This window comes from Pygoscelis adeliae, unplaced genomic scaffold, assembly GCF_000699105.1.
Source record: "Pygoscelis adeliae isolate BGI_AS28 unplaced genomic scaffold, ASM69910v1 Scaffold15, whole genome shotgun sequence".
NCBI classification, from domain to species: domain Eukaryota; kingdom Metazoa; phylum Chordata; class Aves; order Sphenisciformes; family Spheniscidae; genus Pygoscelis; species Pygoscelis adeliae.
In genome coordinates, this window is record NW_008824988.1 from 2,606,475 (window position 1) to 2,626,241 (window position 19,767).

The window sequence follows — 19,767 nt, forward strand, 5'->3', positions numbered from 1 at the left end:
GGGGAGGGAGAAGGGCAGAGCCTGCAGCGGGCGCGCGCCCTTCCGAAGGGGCAATGCCTTGGGGTGTTGAGGCGCGCGGCTGCGGCGCAGCAGCCCCAGGCAGGACTGCCTCTCCACCCCCTCCACCAGCGCCTTTCCCGTCAGGTTACCCGTTGTTGCGGCTCGCTCTCAATCACTGGCGGCGAATCCGCAAGTGGGAAAAGATCTGTGAGTGTGAGAAGTGTTTTTCTGCAGTTTTGACCAGAAATGCCATCTTGGAGCCAGGAAAGCTTTTCCTTTACAGATTAGTGAAAGATGGTACGTTCCCATGTAATGTTTTGATTTGGTGAATTGGCGTTTCCAGTGAAAAACTAGTTAATGATTTCCCCCCTCCCCCGACATTGATCTTCTTGTTCCAGTGGAACCATAGATAGGACAAACCAAATCTTTTGTATGGGAGATGTTTTCATTCCTCCATATGGGTTCTACTTTTGTGAATGGTCTTTGAAATCCTTTCTGTGCAAAATAAAGCTTACGCTGCAAGGAAACATGAGACAGTTAGCAAAGCCTTCTCCTTTGTCAGTCTCAAATTTACCTGTAGATTTATATAAAATTTTCCTCATCTCACCACTTAGCGGGGAAATCCTAGTACTCATTGTGAGATGTAGGTTAGAAAATAAATATGAAGATGATCCTTCCTTCCCCTCTGAGTCATCTGTAAATATCACCAAATTGCCTCTGATACTTTTAGGGGAAAAGCATATCATTTTTAACCCTGCTTTAAATCCTGCAACGACTTCCATGAATAATCTGAAAACCATCTGGTTTGTTTTTTTTTTTTTTTAAATCAACTTCCTCTCCATTCCTTTTAAAAAATTTCCTGCTCTTATCATGCCCTTAGACAGGTACAATCAATAATAAGAGAAAACTGCGGTAGCTTTACTTAAATCTGGCCATGTGTCCAACTCCTTCGTTGGCTTCTTTTTAAGATAACCTTTGAGAAAAACCATGCCAGCCTTCTGGCTGTTGTGGCACAAATATCTCTCAGTCTCCTTTTTTTTGTAGCTCCCCCATTTTTAATAATTAAATGCTAAGGGGGTCAAGGTTAGAGGAAGGAGGAAAAAGGAACTCAGAGAAGAGATTGACTCCATGCCAGTGTTTAGGGCATTTCTTCTAAAGTATGGGAGGCTTGCACTACATTTTTGTTTCAGAGCATGGAGAACTGTGGGTTTGAAAGTCACTCTTCTGTTTAGTGGTCTTCTGCACAAGGCAGTCTGATCTGCATTTTTAACTGTTAAAAAAGTATCATGCCCACCTTTACTCTAAAATTTCATGCCTAAATGCCACATCCCCCCGATGGCATTTACTAGCTTCTACCTTAGCTTAGGTAAGAGTTGCTACCAATTTTTGTGAGTTTACTCAGGCCGAGTGATTCTTAGGGATTGAATGTGCAAATTCCACCTTCCAAATAAATTTTTCTTTCTTTTTTTGTTTTATAAATGTCATGCAAACACTTCAGCCTTTGAGGATCAGACTGATTAAAACAAAACAGCTGTTTACATTCTTTTCCCCAAGTTCCAGAAGCTCAGCATAGGCTTTCTACCACCTTTGAATTCCTTGACTTCTTGGAAAAGAACTTCCAAGGCACTCGACCAGAAACAGTCCACGTGGAGTTTGTGAGGCAGCTGTGATCCATGAAGCCTTTGAATGTAGCTTTTGAAATCACAGCTATCCCAACTCTAGCAGGTGATGCTGAAACTGCAGTGACTTCAGGGTTTCTTTCTAGTACTTCAGTCATAGTCTGGTATTGAAGCCAGTAGACCGAGCTGGGATTGCAGGGCCTTAGTCCTCCATTGGCTCGTGACAGTGAGAAACAGCTGTGGTGACTTTCTTGAGAGCATCAGTCACATCATGGGGATGGAGGTGCATTTGTTTCACAGCTCCAGTGTGACATCTTACCTATTGGGTAGGCCTTTTGACAAAAACTGAGGGGATATCGGCATTAAATGCTATGTGCAGACCTAAACTAAAGGAATTCCTGGCTCAGGAGGCCTGTCATGGCTATCAGATTGCTTTCTCTGATGTTCAAAAATTTAATTTTTGTGAGAAGGACAATAGGAATTTGAAAACAGAGTTTGCTAATTTTGTTGTGTTTCACAGGGAGGTCTTATCTGCTACCCAGATTTTCCCCAAGTGCTGAAGAGACTTAAAGTTTTGAAGATACCTCTGCTGCTGTCTGGTTTAGGAAAAAATCTCTGTATTTTAGGGAAGGATTAACTTCCTAATGCAGCTGTTATAACACAACGTCAGGTAGAAGGAAAAAAAAAAAGATAAGCCTTTTTCTGAAGAAAGCAGACTGCCTTTTAACATGTGAAGGTCTTGGAAGTCTTATTCTATTGCTCAGCCAGTTAAGCAGTTAATTGTGAAATTCCTGGGACTTTACTCTGTATGTAAGTTACCAGTGCCTTTCCTAAGTAAGCAGTTTTCTGAAACTGTTTTCATGCTAGCACATCTTTAGAACTCAGCAATACATCGGGGCTTCAAGGGAGATGCCATGTGGAAGTTAGGGTGCGAATTTATAATTAACTTTGAAAGCCCAGTAAGCTGCCGTGCCCTTATGGTGCTCACGTAGGGAGTTTGGATGGAAAAGCTATAGTGTTATAAATTCACACCTTGCTTACTCTGTGATAATTCTTCCCTATAAGTGAACCCTTCACGTCAAGGATATGTTGCTGTCTGCTCTGTGTAGTACTCAGAATAAACTTCTAATCTCAGGATTTCTGAGTTCTTTTCTTGATTTTTCTACTTGCTCACAGTATGAATTTTGGCAAATCGCTTTTGCAATAATTTATGTCTCATTTGCTATAGCACATCTAGTGGTAACATAATAATCAGTATCTGTTCTACATAACTTCTACATTATGGAGGTATTAGGAGAAGCAATTATCTTGTGCAGTGCTTTGAGCTCCTGAGATAGTACTTTGTTATATCATCACAAGTTTAGAATGATATATCTAACATATATTTTCTTTCCAATTTTTCAGATTTTCAACTTGCCCATGGCTCTTTTCATTCCCCCTTCAGTGTTTGCTGTTCATCTACAGTTTAATCTACTTTACCAGTTTTGGATACATACAGAGGTAAACCAGGTTTTTAAGCCATACCTAAACAGTTAGCCTGGAGCAGTGTCCTGGAAATCCACTAGCAGCTGATTTATTGTGTAAGAAAAATCTTTGTCTGACTTCTTTAAGGAGAAACATCTGTTCATTTTTATTCCTTTTTCTGAATATATATTGCTAAGTTTATAAGAAGCAATGAGGCCAGTTGGTCCCAATTACATTTAAAAAAAAAAAGTAACTGTAAGGAATCAAAACTTTTTGCTATTTTAATACTATATTTTCCTATCTTGCAGCTTATTAAACATTTCTGGCAGATACTGAAACTGATTTCATTTCTAAGATAAATATTTCAGGGAAAAATATCCAAACCCCAGTGCTTCTTCAAGATCATTTAGAGTTGCAACTGAAGTCAGATACTGTTTCCTTCTTAGGGCAAGTAGTTCTCAGATGAAAAATGCTCTTTGATTATCTGATGGCTATTTTTTTATGACTGCACCTATTTATTTGTGGTTTGTGAGTGCCTAGACCATATCTAGTTTACATACATATACAGTTAATAACCCATTGTAATTAGTAAGTAGTTTCCCACACTTCTCAGGTAGTTGAACGGCCTTCTGCCTTCTCCCTCGCAGTACCGTGGAGGTGTTTAAAAGTATCCCATGTTATACATCAGTAGCATATTCCTCAGTAGCCCCTAGTGGGCTGCGGGCTAATTGTCTCTACAACACTTACTCCTTTGATTATTCTGATTACACAGATGCCTTTTTCCCTCTGTAGTTTCATTACGTGATCTATAGAACAATTCTTTTGAAAGACAGTTTTATTTTCTTTATCTGCTATTTTAGCTGATTGTATTGCTTGAATTACAGTTTTTATTTTCTCTTTCCTGTGTGTTTCCTTAAAAAAGAATTAAAAAAAAAAAAGGAAAAAAGCTACTTACAGTGACCCAATAGCAAACTTCTGTTGTTGAAATTTCACTTCTGTTGGGCACATTTCTAAAATCATTAATACATGTCTGATACTCTGCAACACCACGTGAATAGGAAAGGCTTACAATAAAATGTCACACACATCACCAGAACTGGCATAAACTCAAGCAATACACAATTAAGCTTGTCAGAATGTTTTGAACAAATTTGAACACTTTGAAATTATACCAAATGAATATTCTGAATCACATGGTAGCAAAGTTTCTTTGACCATGCCTTAGGTGCCCCAAACTGGTTTTACTGTGTTTTATCACTAAGAAAAATATGATATGCCTCATTTACCTCTTCTCTGCTGTTTGAAGCCATTTCGTCCTTGGCTAAGATGTGTTCTGCTGTGTAACAGTAACCCAGTGAGTCTCAGCACTGGTGCCACAGCGCGCATCTAAAGTTTCTGAAGCGAATTTCAGAGACTTATGAATCACCTACATCCCTCTAAAGCGCTAAATCCTTCATAGGGCTTAAAAGGAATTTCCATAGCGTATGTGCCATGTGCCAAGTTTGGACACTAGTCTAAACAGGAATGGATTTCAGTCTCAATTAAAAGATAAGCACTCCTTAGTATTAAATTATTGTGCCAGTAGAAAAACAATGGATCTTTTGTACTGATCCAGTTGATCCAATCATAGATCTTTGTTTACAAGGGAAGATATTCTTAATGTTGGTGGTGTTGATTTTGTAGCACAGCTGAAATCAGTTTAAGTATGTTGAAGTCATGCTTTAAGGTCAAAAATGACGTCAAAATAGAAATAGGGTTACACCATGTATTAGCAGTTGGCCTGCTCTCAAGGGCAAGGGCATAACAGACGAGAAGGGGGAGGAATGGAAATAGTAGCAGCTATTGCAGCAATGCAGGTTTATATTAGCCAATATTTTTGGTGAAATTAATATGATGCCTCATCATTATACTGGGGTTTTTTTGCAACAACTGTTACAATGTAACTGTTTAAAGCTGTGGCATTTCTCTTTTTTTTTTTTTTTTTAAACAGTCCTTTTCCTGAATTTTAACAGTTCTAATTATCTTACACAGATTATAGTAAAATGCAAATCCTTTATGTAAGTCTCAGTTTCCAGCAGTTTCCCAATATATGAGATTTGTTTGGGTCTGCAGGCCTGGAGTTTTATAGAAAACAGCATCCTGTCTCAGTGACTGCTGCTAGCCCTTGCTCTGAGAGCTGAGATTCATCATCCCGTGGCAGCTCTGGTGTCCTCTGGGAGCCCGTGGTGGGTGCTGTTACAGGGTGGCAGTATGTGTCATTAGGACACTAGTGGAGATACGCTTCATTATTTCTATTCTGCCAGTGCAAGATGTAATAGTTTGCTTCTAAAATGCAGGGGCATTTGATAAGAAATGTTGTTTGTCATTAGACTTCTATTGCTTTTAATCAGTATCGATATTTCCTTAGGCAAGATTTGGCCCCATATTGACTAGTCAAGTATATTTGGAAATCATTAACTTCACAAGTTTTGATGACACATCCTTCTCCTTCAGTAAAAGAAAATCTAGTAAGATACAGTAAAAAATTCTCTTTAATAGGTGATTTTTTTCATAGCACTGAAAAACTTAATAAAGGATATGCACAATTTATTGTTTTATAAAAGAAAAAACCCATGATATTTAAGTAATAGGAAAGAATGAAAGCATATGAAAGTTTCTGAGGGAAGATGTTTTGTCTTGGGAGTAATTTAAATTGAATTCAGTAATTACAAGAAAAGGATTGTGCTGTGCTGAAACTTTCTATACCATGTTTCAGCCTAGAGCAAAAGTTTATAGCCAAAGTATGATCCCTGATATTTTCCTATACTTTAATTTATAACGTGTCCAGTGCTGTTTCAAACAATGCTGAGAGAAGTTTCCTGTGTTATAGCTTTAACCTTCTTCGATATTTGTTACGTCAGTTTTTGTCCAGCTTTCCTACCAGGAGATCAGACATGGTCTATTTTAACTCAAGTGGCTCGTATATTCCTGTGAAGACAGTATACCAAATCATAAATATAAAAAGTACCCACTCGTTCTATCTCATAAAGATAAAAAGTACCCACTCATTCTATCTCAGTTACACTTCTTTATTTCATGCATACTTGGTATGCATTAGCTTTTGGCCTTTTATATAAAGTAGTACAGCATTTTAAACACCATAATTCTTATATAAAGATTATACTATACCATTCTTTTAGTAATAATAAAAGATCTTTAGCACCAAAATCAGAATGGACTATTGATACAAGAAAGGCATTGCTGTAATTAATAAAGAAAGGTTGGGTGTGCTAGAGTGAAAACACGACTTTGTGACTTAAGTTACGCATTTGCATTTAACTGTATTCTCCCATTACAAGAACTTTGCTGTCTGAAGTCCACTTTTTTTTCACTGCTTCTGCGCATTATTGCACTGTGTACATGGCAATCTGAAATGATATCGAAAATTTTCCAAATATTTTTTTAAAAATCTCTGAGGAGCACCAAGGTATTGAAATAAACTCATAATAATTTATTTAAATGAAAAATGGAAAGAAAAAAACCCAAAATCGAACTGAAGAAAGCACTTTTCTGTAATGGTGCATAAAGATAGGATCTCAATAAATCAAGAGAAAACAATTTTTGGTCCTATCCAATACTATTAGGTCAATAGAATAACTCAGTCAGTAGATCTGCTCTTAAATGGTCTGGGAGAAATGTTTCTATGACTAGACCATTCTCAGCTAGATCATAAGGAGAGAAAAAACAAAACAAAACAAAACTTTGGTCAAAGAGCACTAAAAATCTAATTTTTCAAAAGCCACAAAATGTTTCAGGACTGTTACTGACAGACAGAAATACTCCATTTCAGTTTATTTTCACAGGTGATTCGGAAGGTCTATGGCTCATATTAAACTATATCCTTCCGTTATGCATTTATTACAACCAATAAGTTAGGTGTGTTTATAACCTGATAGACACCTGTGAAAAACAGAAATTAGTTTCTGTTGGTTTAGCTGTAATTTTTATGAGATGTCAAATTGTATTTGCAAAGTATCAACTGAATCAATCCCTGTTGGTAGTAATTGCAGCAGCAGATTATTCCGTGCCTGTTTGATCTTTGACATGCATTAGTTTCTGTTTAATTTTCTAATTTAAGGAAAGACTGTAATCTGCCCTTTACCATACTCATGGAAGTCAGGTTTCTTAAAGCATCTCTTTTTCCCTTGTTTAAGTCTTCCTACCTCATCAAACTCTGGGAGCAGAAAAATGTGAGCCACTGCTATTAACCAGGACTAACATGGGTGAAAACAGGGGAGGAATGGGAAAAATTTTGGCAACACCTGATGCAGGCTGGAAAAAGAGACATGAAATTGCTACAGATATAGGCCAAAATACGTTTGGTTTTATCAGAAAGCACCAATTCAGTAAAACTGAAACTTGCTGTGGAAGTATATTGTATTTGTAAAAGAATATTTTGCACGTACGTGCAGTGTGTACTAATCTAAGTTTCTGTCTGTGACTTTCTTTAGCTTTGACGTCTGCTTAGTTTTCTTTAATGAAAAACATTGAAAGAGAGAGAAATCGTGGAGGCTTCACGCTTTCATGAAAAAGACTTCTGTTCCTGGCAGGAAGCCATGCACAGACCATCGGGGCTCCCTGAGTACAGGTGAGCTGTTGTGGCCCAATCCTGAAGTCCTTACATTAATCAGCTCTTACCTAGGAAGATGGCCAGATTCAGAAAAAATCTTCTATGTTTTGTTTTGGGGTTTTTTTCCAAATATGAGCATAGGGTCAATAAGGAAATTAAACAAGCAGATTAAAGAACCAAGTAAAATTAAGTAAAATGCATAAAAAAGTACGTATTTCTTTTAAGTAGCAGTACCTGTGTGATTACTGTATCAATAGCAAAATCTATTCTTGAAACTCTAGAGGACAAAGGTGTCTTTTTAAGCAGAAACTGTTTGAGACAAAAGTCTATTGGATGGCGGTTAAAAGAATCATAAAACCTTTAGGACAATGTGATAAATAAGTGACAGCATGAGACAATAGATAAAATATTCAGTTATTAATTCCCAGGCCCTAACAATTGAGATTGATCCTCTATTTCTTTGCAAATTTAATTTGTCCATTTTCTTGGGCCTACCTTTTCCACATTGTGTGCTGTGGTCTCATTTAAATAAGAAAGGAATACAGGAGTAAACGGGTATAACAAGGTTTATTTAAAGTACTTTCAGTAGTTTAGTAATTTAGAAGCAATTTAGTAATCTGTTTCTTAAAACTGAAAGGTAAATTTGATGAAGAAATGAGACTTTGAATTTAAAAGGCATTTTAACAAAACTTATTTGACTATAATGCTTTTGAGTATTTGCAGTGGGAAGAAGACAGTTTTGTTTTTGTGGTTGTTTTGTGGAGTTGGAGAAAGATTTTTGGTAATGAGCTAAAATCTTCAATAGTTTGCAAATGAAAAATGGAGATGCTCTTCTGGTAGGTAAAAAAATCTTGAGGCCTTGCTTACAAAGGCATATATTTATGCTTAATTTAATGTACTGTGAATAGTTCCTATAAGGTCAGCGAGTAATGAGTCAAACTTAACACGTGGAAGTTTTTGCAAAATGGTGGTATACAAGTGGTATTGAATGGATCACAGTGGATACAGAGTATGATGGACTGATCTGATTTCCTGGCCGAGGTGAGAAACGTGGCTTGGTTTTGGTTTTGGTTTTTTTAATAAAGAGCGTCACCAGTAAAAGGTAAAATCAGTAATAATCCAATGTATTGAGTATAATTGTGAAATTGCAGTCTCTCTTGAATTTGATGCTGGAAACTCATTTTGAATTCAAACAGCATATGCCAACAAAACCTTTCATTTTCTGTATTCTAATACATTGGTTCATTTAATGAAAGAACAAGCTTATTTTCTTTAATTCAGCCACTATAGCCAAAAATAGACATGGATCTGTCTGATGTGCCCTTGAAATTAGAAACACACACATCTGTTCTAGTCAGGTTACAAGGGATCAGTCTAAAAACTTGCCATTCATGAGGCTTTTTCTAAAAGTCATCAAAAAGATGAATGTGATGTAGAGGTGATATACAGCCATTCTCCTAGTCTGAGGTTCAAGATTGTGTCTGACAACTCTCGGTGACGCAGCTGATTTAAGTGGAATTCCTAGAAATGGGTCATGTCGTCCGACAGCCTACTGGCTTTTAGAAGCTAGATTTTCTGACTGTTACAAAGATCCAAGAAATTATTCTAAAATCAATGGGGAATGAACTAATCGCTGATTTGCACAAAGAATAAAATTTTGGTTTACAAAACAAAGTTCTGGTCCCATTCCTGATAGCTGATGCTTTTATCATTCAGAAACTCATTGTTCGCCTGCCACAAACTGTCAACTCAAGCATTTACTGTGGAGAGAAGGAGAACAAATAAATCAATAAATACCAGGGAGATAAAAATACTTTCTTTAATGCAGACAGTGCCTTTGTAGGTCCAGATGGGTTATATATACAACATAGACAATAAAACTCAAACATGATTCCAAGAAACAAAGAGATCTCACTGCTTCAATCCAGTGTGTCTGCCAAAATGGGTTGTTAGATTTTCTGACCAACCTGCAGGATGAAAGTCTTGTCATCATTGCACTTGCCAGCGTGCGGAGAAAAGCAAAGCTAATAACACTATCACTAAGCGGAAATACTAGCAATAACTGCAAAATGTGTTCCACTTTTCCATGTTTCACTCCCCCCATGAGGGGAGAAAAGTATTATCTTTCTAGATATATAAAGCATATAACTCTGCTTTTTGTTTTAAATAAAAAGAATAACAAAAGAGAGAGAAAATAAAACATTTATAAGAGAGCACACTGTTCCTGTCCTGCTAAGTGTAGGCTGCACTTGAACACTGTTTAATCAGGAAAAATGAAGTGGGATGAGGTCTGGAGTTCCTTCCTTGGCACCTAGGACCTCAGTGATGATTAGGAGTGCCAACTTTACACCTTAGTAGCCCGAGCATGAGCCTCCTATTTGAAACCTAAGTGCTCCTTGGCACTTTTAGGTATCTGAGTCTGCCCAGAAGTGCCTTGACACGGTCAGTTGGTATTTTATTCTAAACTAGCTTCTCTTTCAACTGAACTGCAGAATAGAGAAGGACTTAGAAATATTTAAGTCATTTAAATGAACTGAGTAGTGCTCTGCACCCAGTAGCTCTGAGTTCAACATGCAGCACAGGAGCCGTGATCTTTTTCATTCAAAAAGTGGCTGCCCCACAATAATCGGCTTATATTGGAGATTTGCATTTGATGGGCAACAATCCGGGCAGAGGAACCCTTCCCTTTCCCCCTTGAAGCTGGGTCACTGGTGAGGCCAGAAATGAAAAGTTTATGGGATCAGAACATAATCGGGAACTTGACTTTCCTAATAATTAAGTCCTTGAGTTTGAGTGTTGGCTTCTGGTCCTTGTACCAAAGACTCTTCTTGCAAGAGGCAGCTGTGAAATGTTTACTTCAGCAGCAGTTGGCCTGACTATTGCTAATCTGCCTGCAGAAACCCTAAAACTAAAAATTGTATTTCAAGAGTTTTATTTAGGCCACCTGTGTCTATTATGTCTCTGGAGAATTATCAAGATAAAAGTGAAATGAGCTACTTAGAGATGGAACACATTTTAGTACATTCTGCATCCTGCAAAACAATCTAAACAACTCATTTACCAAATAAATTTAATATAATAATGAAAGGATGTCACATTAATGTGGAGTTAAGTTAGAGATACTGCTCTCTGTAAAAAAAAAAATAAATCTAATTTTCCATCTTAACATATTACACATAATACTCTTGAGTTTTTTCTCATAGCTTGTACTCATTGAGAGTCTATTTAAATTAGTTATGGCTTCAAAGCCAACAGAAAATTTGAAAGACACTTACTTGTTAAAATCAAGTGTAGGATGTTGATTATATTTTGATCTGTTTAAAGAGGAAGGTGAAGAGCTACACTTGGCTATATTTTAGTTTATTTCAGGACTGGCATGCTGATTTATTACTTTCTGGGTGTTTTTTTCCCCCAAATTGCCAGCATGTATTTATCAAACTGCTGAAAAATACTGAAATTGTATAGCAATTTTTCTCCTGGAGTTTGTTTAAAATGCTTAACTTGATATATGACTGGAAGAGTGACTTTCTCCATGCTCTGCTATTTGTAATGCTGCAATTAAAACAACCAGTTAGTGTAGGTTTTCTCTCATTTTTAGTGGATATATTGATTGAAACTTCCTATATGTGCTCATCTTTCCCACAACAGGGCTTAATTCAATCTTTAAAGAAAAAAACACAAAAGTTGAATCCACTTTTTGAAAGTGTTAACTGAAATATTCATGTAAGGTACCAATTTGATTCAAACCTTACCTCCTGTTTGAGGTGTAAAACAATGAAAAGTGACAACAGCCTGCCTTCGAGATAATTTATTATAAACACATTTCTTAAGTCTGTGTGTTTATTATATAAATATGCCCTAAACCGGACTATCAATTAAGACTAGGCTTTCACCTCCCATTCCTATAGTCCAGATTTATCAGAAATTTGCCCCCTATGAAACTCTTTATGATCCCAACAGGCCTGATTCCTTTCGCTTGTTTTATTTCTAAACTATAAATATTTTTTTTTCGCTCCTCAGTGTGGAAATTTGGCTACATCCATTTTACATGCTTACTGGAGTAGAAAACTGCCTAATCAGATAGGAAAACAGTTGGCGGTATATAAATCAGGGTTTGCCGAGGATTTCAAAGTGTGAAACTGGCAGACGAGCACATATCCTAGGAGTTCTGCCTTTCCCCAGCTTCCCTGTAGAGATTTCACATGGCAGATATAATCACCAGAGCCATCTGTATAAATACATGGGTGTGTTGTCCTGAATTAACACAGCAGCTCTACCGGGGAATGTAATTAAGGTCTTATTTTTAAATTTCCCCACCAGACTGTCTGAAATATAGATTTATATACCAGGAATAAAAATTGTATCTTGATTTGGATGAGGAAATCAATAGTAATATGTGGTTTACTACCAACTAATCTAACAGAAACCCCAAAGTTAAGTTCAGAGTGCTCCTTAGTGATGCTCCAGGGATGAATTTGCCCTCTCTTGTCCTGTAGATCAGCAACACTGTGATATTGAAAGTAATGCTGTGCTACAAACAGCTTTTTTTATACTCAAAGAAAAAAAAAACCTGACTTTTTATATACGAATGATTTTACTGTAACATCGCCTGCTCTACTCAGTCGACATTCCTTCCTAACATTCATGCTGAAACAGAGTTAAGTAAAGATTCATGTTGTAGTGGTGACAGGAGGAGTTGTTACACAAGATGTAAAGTTTCCCTTGGATTTCATGTCACGATTTTTTCTCATTATTTAAACAAGAAGTACATTGAAGTGGTGCAGGTACCAGGCAATAAAGATTTCCCTTGGTGCTGACAAACTCTGAGACCGCAAACGGGGGTTCTTACATGCCGCAAGAGATATTGCATAATGTTCTTTTCCTTTAGGCTAGGGATTGCTGTCACAAAGGAAACATCTTTATATAAGAGCTACTATTATAGAAAAAAACATTAAGTTCTCACTATGTATGGAGATTTCACTTCCAGTACGTTTTATTCAGTAGTGTATGGAAACCATTTCTAAGCTTGCAGCTTTTAGCCTGCCTTGTTTATTAAACTGCTCTTGGAATTGCTTCAAGTGTTGTCAGTAATTCTGCTGTGTTATTTAGCTATACCCAAGTACAATAATGGAGGGAATATGTTATTTCTTAAAAAAAAAAAAAAAAGAAGAATACATGTTTTGTGAAGAGATCTGACAAAGCTTTTATAAGTGGTATACGTAAGATACCTACATATCTGATTTGTAGGTAGTTTATCGAGTCCATTTGTAAGGATTTGGGCAGGTGAAAAATTATTTTTGTGGCTATGGCATGTTAAAAAATAAATAAAGCAAACAGGAAAAGAGTTTTGCTGGCACGCTGCAGTTCATCTGTGGGTCATTGGCATGGGAGTTGAGGTGCACATGATGTGTTAATTGAGAGAGGAAAAATTGGAGACAGGAATTGATTTAGAACAGTAGGTGTCTGTATCGGGGAAACAAACACAAACGTAACCCCCCCCAGCCATACTGGTCAAAATACAGATAAGGTCATCGTTGGACAATAGTTGGGGTATTTCAACTTTTAGGGGATTGGTATTTTGGTATTTTTGGTTGGTATTTTCATGATATTATATGATAAAATATCATATTTCATTTATATATATCATATATATGACTGGTATTTTTCTGTATTCCCAAAATCACTGCAAGATGATGATATAAAGAAGAAGAATATTTTATACTCACAAGCAGACTCTCTTTCCTTTCAATAGTATGAAACAGGGTTTGAAGTACAGTCGAAAGGGATATTGAGTAATGACATTTCCACTTTGTTTTTTTTAAATTTTGAAACTATTTTCTAGTAAAAAGGTCTGAAACAAAACTTTCTACTGCATACAAAAATTATAGTAGCAGAAAGCTTTTTCTTTTCAGTGAAAATCCTGCCACAAAAACTGAGCTGTGCTGCTATTCTTATCACACTTACTTAGTTAATTTTTTGATTTTTTAATTCTATTTTTTTTTCCTGAAATGTGAACATTGTGAAAGTTCTTATTCTAAAAAGCCATTTTGAATACAAAGCTATTTTAAGCTGAAAATGTTTTGCTGTCTTGAATGACTGAGACCCAGTGGTGTATATGCTTTGGTGACCGGTTGCAACTGCAGTGTAGGCCTGGTTACTGCCACCATGGGCACTTACGAGCTCCTCTGCAATTGCCATTCTCCAAGGAAAAAGTCTGGACACAATGAAGGCACAGAAATGAGGGTAGACTGACAGCCGAAAGGTAGATGGGTAGGTGGAGCACCTGCCACCGCCTTTCTCCTCTCCATTGCCTGTTAGGCATTCTTTTGAACATGGGCTGTTGTTATGCCACATTAAATTTTGTTATGAGTCAATTCCTGCAAACTTCATTCATTTCACTGTGATTTCAGTAAGTTCCTGTCAGTCCGATGTGACAGGGTCAGAATCTTGCCTGGCAAAAATTGCCTTACTATCCTAGCCTTGGCAATTTACTGTGGTGAAAGATCTGCTTGTAGGAGTTTCGCCCCTGATAAGATGGCAGAATATAGAAAAAATCAACAAAATTCAACAACATAAATTTGTTCTTTGCCATGTGGTGGTGCAGGAGCCTTCAAAATTCAGCTTTCCAGAGGTAATATGTTTCTGTTTGTTGGAATGATATATGAATATATAAAATACACATTTATTTGGCACCAAAAGTTTTTCACTGATAATAGTTTTTTCTGTTTTAGAAATGTGCTAAATATATAGAAGTAATCTTACTGATAGCAAGGGAAGTTTCTAGAAATAGCACCCTGTAGCATTTTGAATATCTGGTGAAAAAATGTTTTTGATGTGTTTTAGCTGAAGCGTTGATTTATGGATCGCTAATTTCAGCATGCTGGATTTTTGCTTGGTCAGGTAGAGAGTTCTGTACCACCTCTGAGCTTAAAAGTCATGCGGTTATAATTGTTATCTCAGATGATATTTCCATCAGCATGTGGCTAGTATGTCTTTGCAATGGAGGTAACCCTGGCTGAATAATGAATCAAAGTAGCTCAGGCATCAATCACTAATGATGCTGCAGAGAAGATATTTCAGTAGATTTGTAAATGTCATCACCCAAAGAAAGACTAGTAGTGGGCTGGGACCATTTTAAAGGATGAGAGAGGTTTCATTTTCCAAAGAAAATACTTTCTCTAGGATTAGTCAGAAGTATTTATTTAAAGTTTTACGTAAGTTCCTGAGGTCCTTAGGGAGCCGCAGGACACAAAGTTCTACTTTAGCATACAGATGTATTATATGGACTTTCAAAAGGACAAATTTTAATTTTGAAATATGAACTTAATCAGCTGGATATTGAAGACTTGAAGGCATTCATTATAAGGACATTTTATTATAATCCACCTGTAGGCTAAAAGTGAAGACTGCTATTTCTTAGTGATTCCCTGCTCTCCTAGCACAGATTTGGTTTATTTTCAAAAAAATTGTTAAAGTACTGAGCTAAAAATATATTGAAACCGAGTGCGTCAAAGTTAGGTGTGGTCTAATAGATAAATCACTGCTTTCTCAGGTGCTGGGCTGCAGTTCAATCCAAGACATTTGACTCAGATTAAATTAATTTAGTGGTCACATCTCACATAGCTTAAAACAGTGGGATTTTCTGCTTGAGAGAGGTGGGAAATGGAGCTAGCATGAATGATGAATCATTTCTCACCTTTAGGTGGTCTTTTTAGGCTTGAACTTATTTTGAGGGAGAACTGAGAAAAACAAATGGTCCTACTTATGTTGTCCTTGGCTTCTGAGTTAAACAAAACAAAACAAACTTGTCCCAGTATTCTGCTTTTCCAGTCAAGTGTGTGCAGGATTTTGAGACAGATGCTCCAAATGTTACAGTTCTCTCTATCTGAAGAATTTCCTCATTTCTATACTCCTTTAATTACAGAAATGCTCTGCTTAACCTATTAAGTAGAAGTTCTTTTATCTGTTTTTAAAGACAGAAATGATCAAAAGCTATTTATTTCTTTCATTGTGGTATTTGCCTCATTTGTGAAAATTTAAATACATCTGAAGAATGTCCTGTGTCTGCTTTTTGAGTCCAGATCTACTTCCACTTGCACTAGTGTGAATTAAACAGAAATGGAACTGGCATATTTTAGGACTTTGTTCTGTAAATCTTAAATGAATAAAAATCCTTGTATGTTTAGTTATTTAGATGAATGGGCCTGCTTTTATGAGTAATGACTGTCTGCCTCTCTACTTAATGTGTTGTTTGCCAATATTATCTCTATTATTATATTACAGATCACCTATTTCTGCAGTATGAGTATTAAATTTACTAATTAAGTTCTGTAAAAGACAAAGTGATAGGTTCTGGGTTTTCTTTCTTAAGGTCTATGCATTTTTATTAAGCTGCCTTCCCCCCCCGCCTTTTAATTGCAAGACATTATGGTCATAATCAGACATGGTGAATAGATACTATTTTAAGATATATTTTGAACAGAAATCCTTTTTGGTCATCCAGTGATTGCATCTATTTGATTGATGGTTTTGTGTTTGGGATTAAGCAATAGTTGCTGTGTTTTGGTATCCACACACTTCTGTTGAGCTAACCGAAGCACAAAATCTGAAGTTAATGCTGGCTTTCATCTGGCTCCATAATACAGGAGAGTACCTAATTTAGCATAAACCCTGCTGATACAAACTTAACTCATCAGCTTTTTCTGACAAAGCTTGAATCAATAGACTAAGTTTATGGCAATCAACACTTTCTGTCATTTTTGGTCTGGTGCTGAAATGATCAGGGCTGGATTTTCTGTACTGTTGAATCGTTGCCTTAGATCGCAGCTCCACTATGAATTTATGCTGGTTTACTTTCTTTTAATGCCTCTGACTCATGCCGGTGTATTTGTGACCATACGTTGGATCAGATTCAGGAACTGATCCAGTTAAACTAATTTAGAAAAACAAAACAAAATTAGTTTTAACTTTCATCAGTTCCCTAATCAGGTTTGCTGTGTTACTGCATTTGTGCCAGGGTAAAAGAAGGGTATTGATAGAAGGAACAAGCAGTCAAAGGTACTGAAGGAGGAAGGAGTACTTGTTTCTGGGTCAGTGCCAGCCATTTGCTGATTTAAAGTGTTCACATAACTGGGATCTTAGAGTTACAGTGGATCCCAAGCAGTGCCAATGGATATGGGTAAAAAATGTGAGTGAAATGATCTGTATGGAATCATGAACTGATAATAAAAATAAGAGGAAAATGTGCTGCTGGATCAAAAAGAAATTTGATTTTTAACTTGCATACTTGCATTTTACTAAATTTCACTTTTTTTCGTGAAAATTCCTGTAACAGTAATACAGTGAAATAATGGTTCAGGCAAAAAAAATGCATTCTTGTCTTTTTATGCAATTCTCCTTAAGATAAGCATCCTCTTTATGCATTTGCTCCCCCTTTTCCCTCCTTTTTGATTTTATATAGTATTTTCAAATTAATTGAAACATTACTTTTTTAAGGTCATCACCAACCTTGGGCCTCTGGAGTGGATTCTTAATACTCCCAGTCATCACAGAGTTCATCATGGTAAGCTAAAAGTGTAACCGCTTATTTCTCAGTATGTTTTTTCTCATGGTTACTATTTGTATAATAATAATAATAAAGTACTAAAATTGTACTGTAAAGTTAGTTTTACAGAAGGATTTTAATTTTGATCATTGCTTCAAAAATAGTCCTTGTTCAGTTAGAAATTTCACAATTTAAAAAAAAAAACTTTTTTATAACTTAAATTTAATTTCAGAATTTTTACATTTAGGATTAATTATTGAGCAGAAATTAAACCTGGATAACGTGAAATAATTGGAAGACTTTGAGCAAAACAATTAAACTTTTGTAAATATGAAGAGTGATAGAAAAATATCTCTTCCTTCCCTGAAACATCATCAACTTGTCAATCACTAACAGATGCTTTTGCATTCAAATTCAAGCACTGAATGTGTGAAAAGACATGGCTACCTTTTAGAAGAACTGTTAAATGTTTTAGTGGAATTTGGTTTCATCTGTCTGAATTATTGAAAAATCTCACTTCACACAAGTGCATGATGATTGACTTTTCATCAATATTCAGAGGCATTCAAGACCGTACTCCATATGTAAATTGGATTAATAACTCCACTGCATACTGAAAAATGTCATGAGCATGTCTGAAGAATAGAAATGGATTTCATAGATGGCCTTGGCTCATTCAGTGTGCAGAGATAACAAGTAAAAAAGTAATAGGGGAACAGAAGAACAAAATAATTTGAAACAGACTCAAATGCAGTTATATGTACAGAGGATGTTATTAATATTTCTTATATCCTCCCTGTGTAAAGTGTTTATGGCACTGTGTAGACTTTTTAAAAAGACTGTGGTGCTGTAAGTGTCTAATCCTTGAAATTTGCACAAGTACTGGTAATCCTGGAGGGAGACACTCTGCTCTTATTTGCTTTGCTGCAAATCCAAACTAATCCTCTGATCCTGATAGGAGTTAAGCAGAATCACTCTGGAGCTGATCAAGTGTTGTACGGTCGCTCCAGACAATCTCCACAACCTTGGGGATATGTAATCAATGTTACTTTGCTCATACTTTTGGTAGGACAGTTATATACAAATACCTTCCCTAGAAAACAGATAGAAGGATCAGTTTTCCTCACACTGAAGTTAATAATGATGAAGGCAGGATCAGACATATGGCATAGAAGATAGAGACAGCTGAAAGCCATTAATGAGGTGATTGCACATAAATGTATTTAGCATATATTTTCTTAGGTATAAACTGGTGAAATTATTTTTTATTTGCTTTTTAATTTGTCTTTATAAATATATTTCGACCCGAGTTTACTCTCCAGATCAGTCCTTCTATTTCACAGAAATTTTGGGTATGACACGTTTGATTTGTATGTTTGAATCTGAGTAGAAAGAGAGCAATAAGCCTAGTAAGAAAAAAGAAATTTTGTAGCTGTACAAGGAGTGGTGCATTAGCTACCTTTTAAAATTATTTTTAGATTATAAATTGTTGCTAATGATGAAGATATCCCTTCATAGTTCAGTTGCATGTATTATTACATGCAATTACTGTTCTCATAAATTATTTTTATTATAGGTAGAAATCCTTACTGCATTGACAAAAATTATGGTGGCACATTCATTATCTGGGACAGGATATTTGGTAAGTAAAAAAAAGGTGTTCTCGCTCACATTTAGTTAGTGTGGCAAAAATATGTATACTTTTGAGTTTGATTGTTGTTCTTTTTTTTTTCTTCTTCCACCAGGAACATTTGAGGCAGAAGATGCAAAAGTTGTATATGGCTTAACACATCCAGTAAATTCATTTGATCCCATCATGCTCCAGGTGCTATAGTTTGTATCACTGACTCTGGTATCTTCAACAGGCACTCATGTTCAAAAGACACTCCTCTCTTAGGAAAAGTTGAGGCCATCCTTGCACTACTGCACAGTGAATTAAGTTATCTACAATTTCTTCAGTATTTCATTACAAAACAATTATTTCTGCTCACTGCACTGAGCATATGCAGAGCTTGTAGTCATCACAAAAATACAATACAATAAAATTAACAACTAATTACAATGGATATATAACAGGCCTTGGACTGAATGATGTCCATTTTGCCGTATGCAGAGCAATATGCAGCGAAGCACAGACAAAAATATATATTTCATCTGTTGTTTGTCTTCTCAAAATATTGCTATTTCATCAGTAACCCTATGGTGTAACTGATTTTATGTTTACTTTTTTTATCTATGCTGCATATTTGCTGTTCAAGGTACTCCAGAATGATTTGTATTGACAGCATTATATAGCAGCCATCATGGTCTCAACAAAACCTGCAAAACAGGTTGAATATAGTTTTTTTTAAAAAAGGAAAGAGGAGAAAAGAAGAGAAAAGAAGAGAAAAGGAAAGAAAAGGAAAGAAGAGAAAAGGAAAAAAAAGGAAAGAAAAGGAAAGAGAAGAAAAAGTACTTAGTGTGGTGCTTCTTAGATTTATTGACCCAGGCTTCACTTAAGCTGGATAAAAATTCTCTGTAAAAACCTCAGG

General features: G+C 36.2%; 1 protein-coding gene across 1 annotated transcript in view; it reads left to right on the plus strand.

The window, feature by feature from the left end:
• The window catches only part of AGMO (alkylglycerol monooxygenase), a 195,379-nt gene that overhangs the window by 85,854 nt on the left and 89,758 nt on the right, over window positions 1-19,767 (plus strand). The window contains exons 7-10 of the mRNA XM_009326121.1: window positions 3,024-3,119; window positions 17,188-17,254; window positions 18,813-18,878; window positions 18,982-19,061. Of these exons, the coding sequence (XP_009324396.1) occupies window positions 3,024-3,119; window positions 17,188-17,254; window positions 18,813-18,878; window positions 18,982-19,061 (309 nt within the window). The remainder of the gene's footprint in view (window positions 1-3,023; window positions 3,120-17,187; window positions 17,255-18,812; window positions 18,879-18,981; window positions 19,062-19,767) is intronic.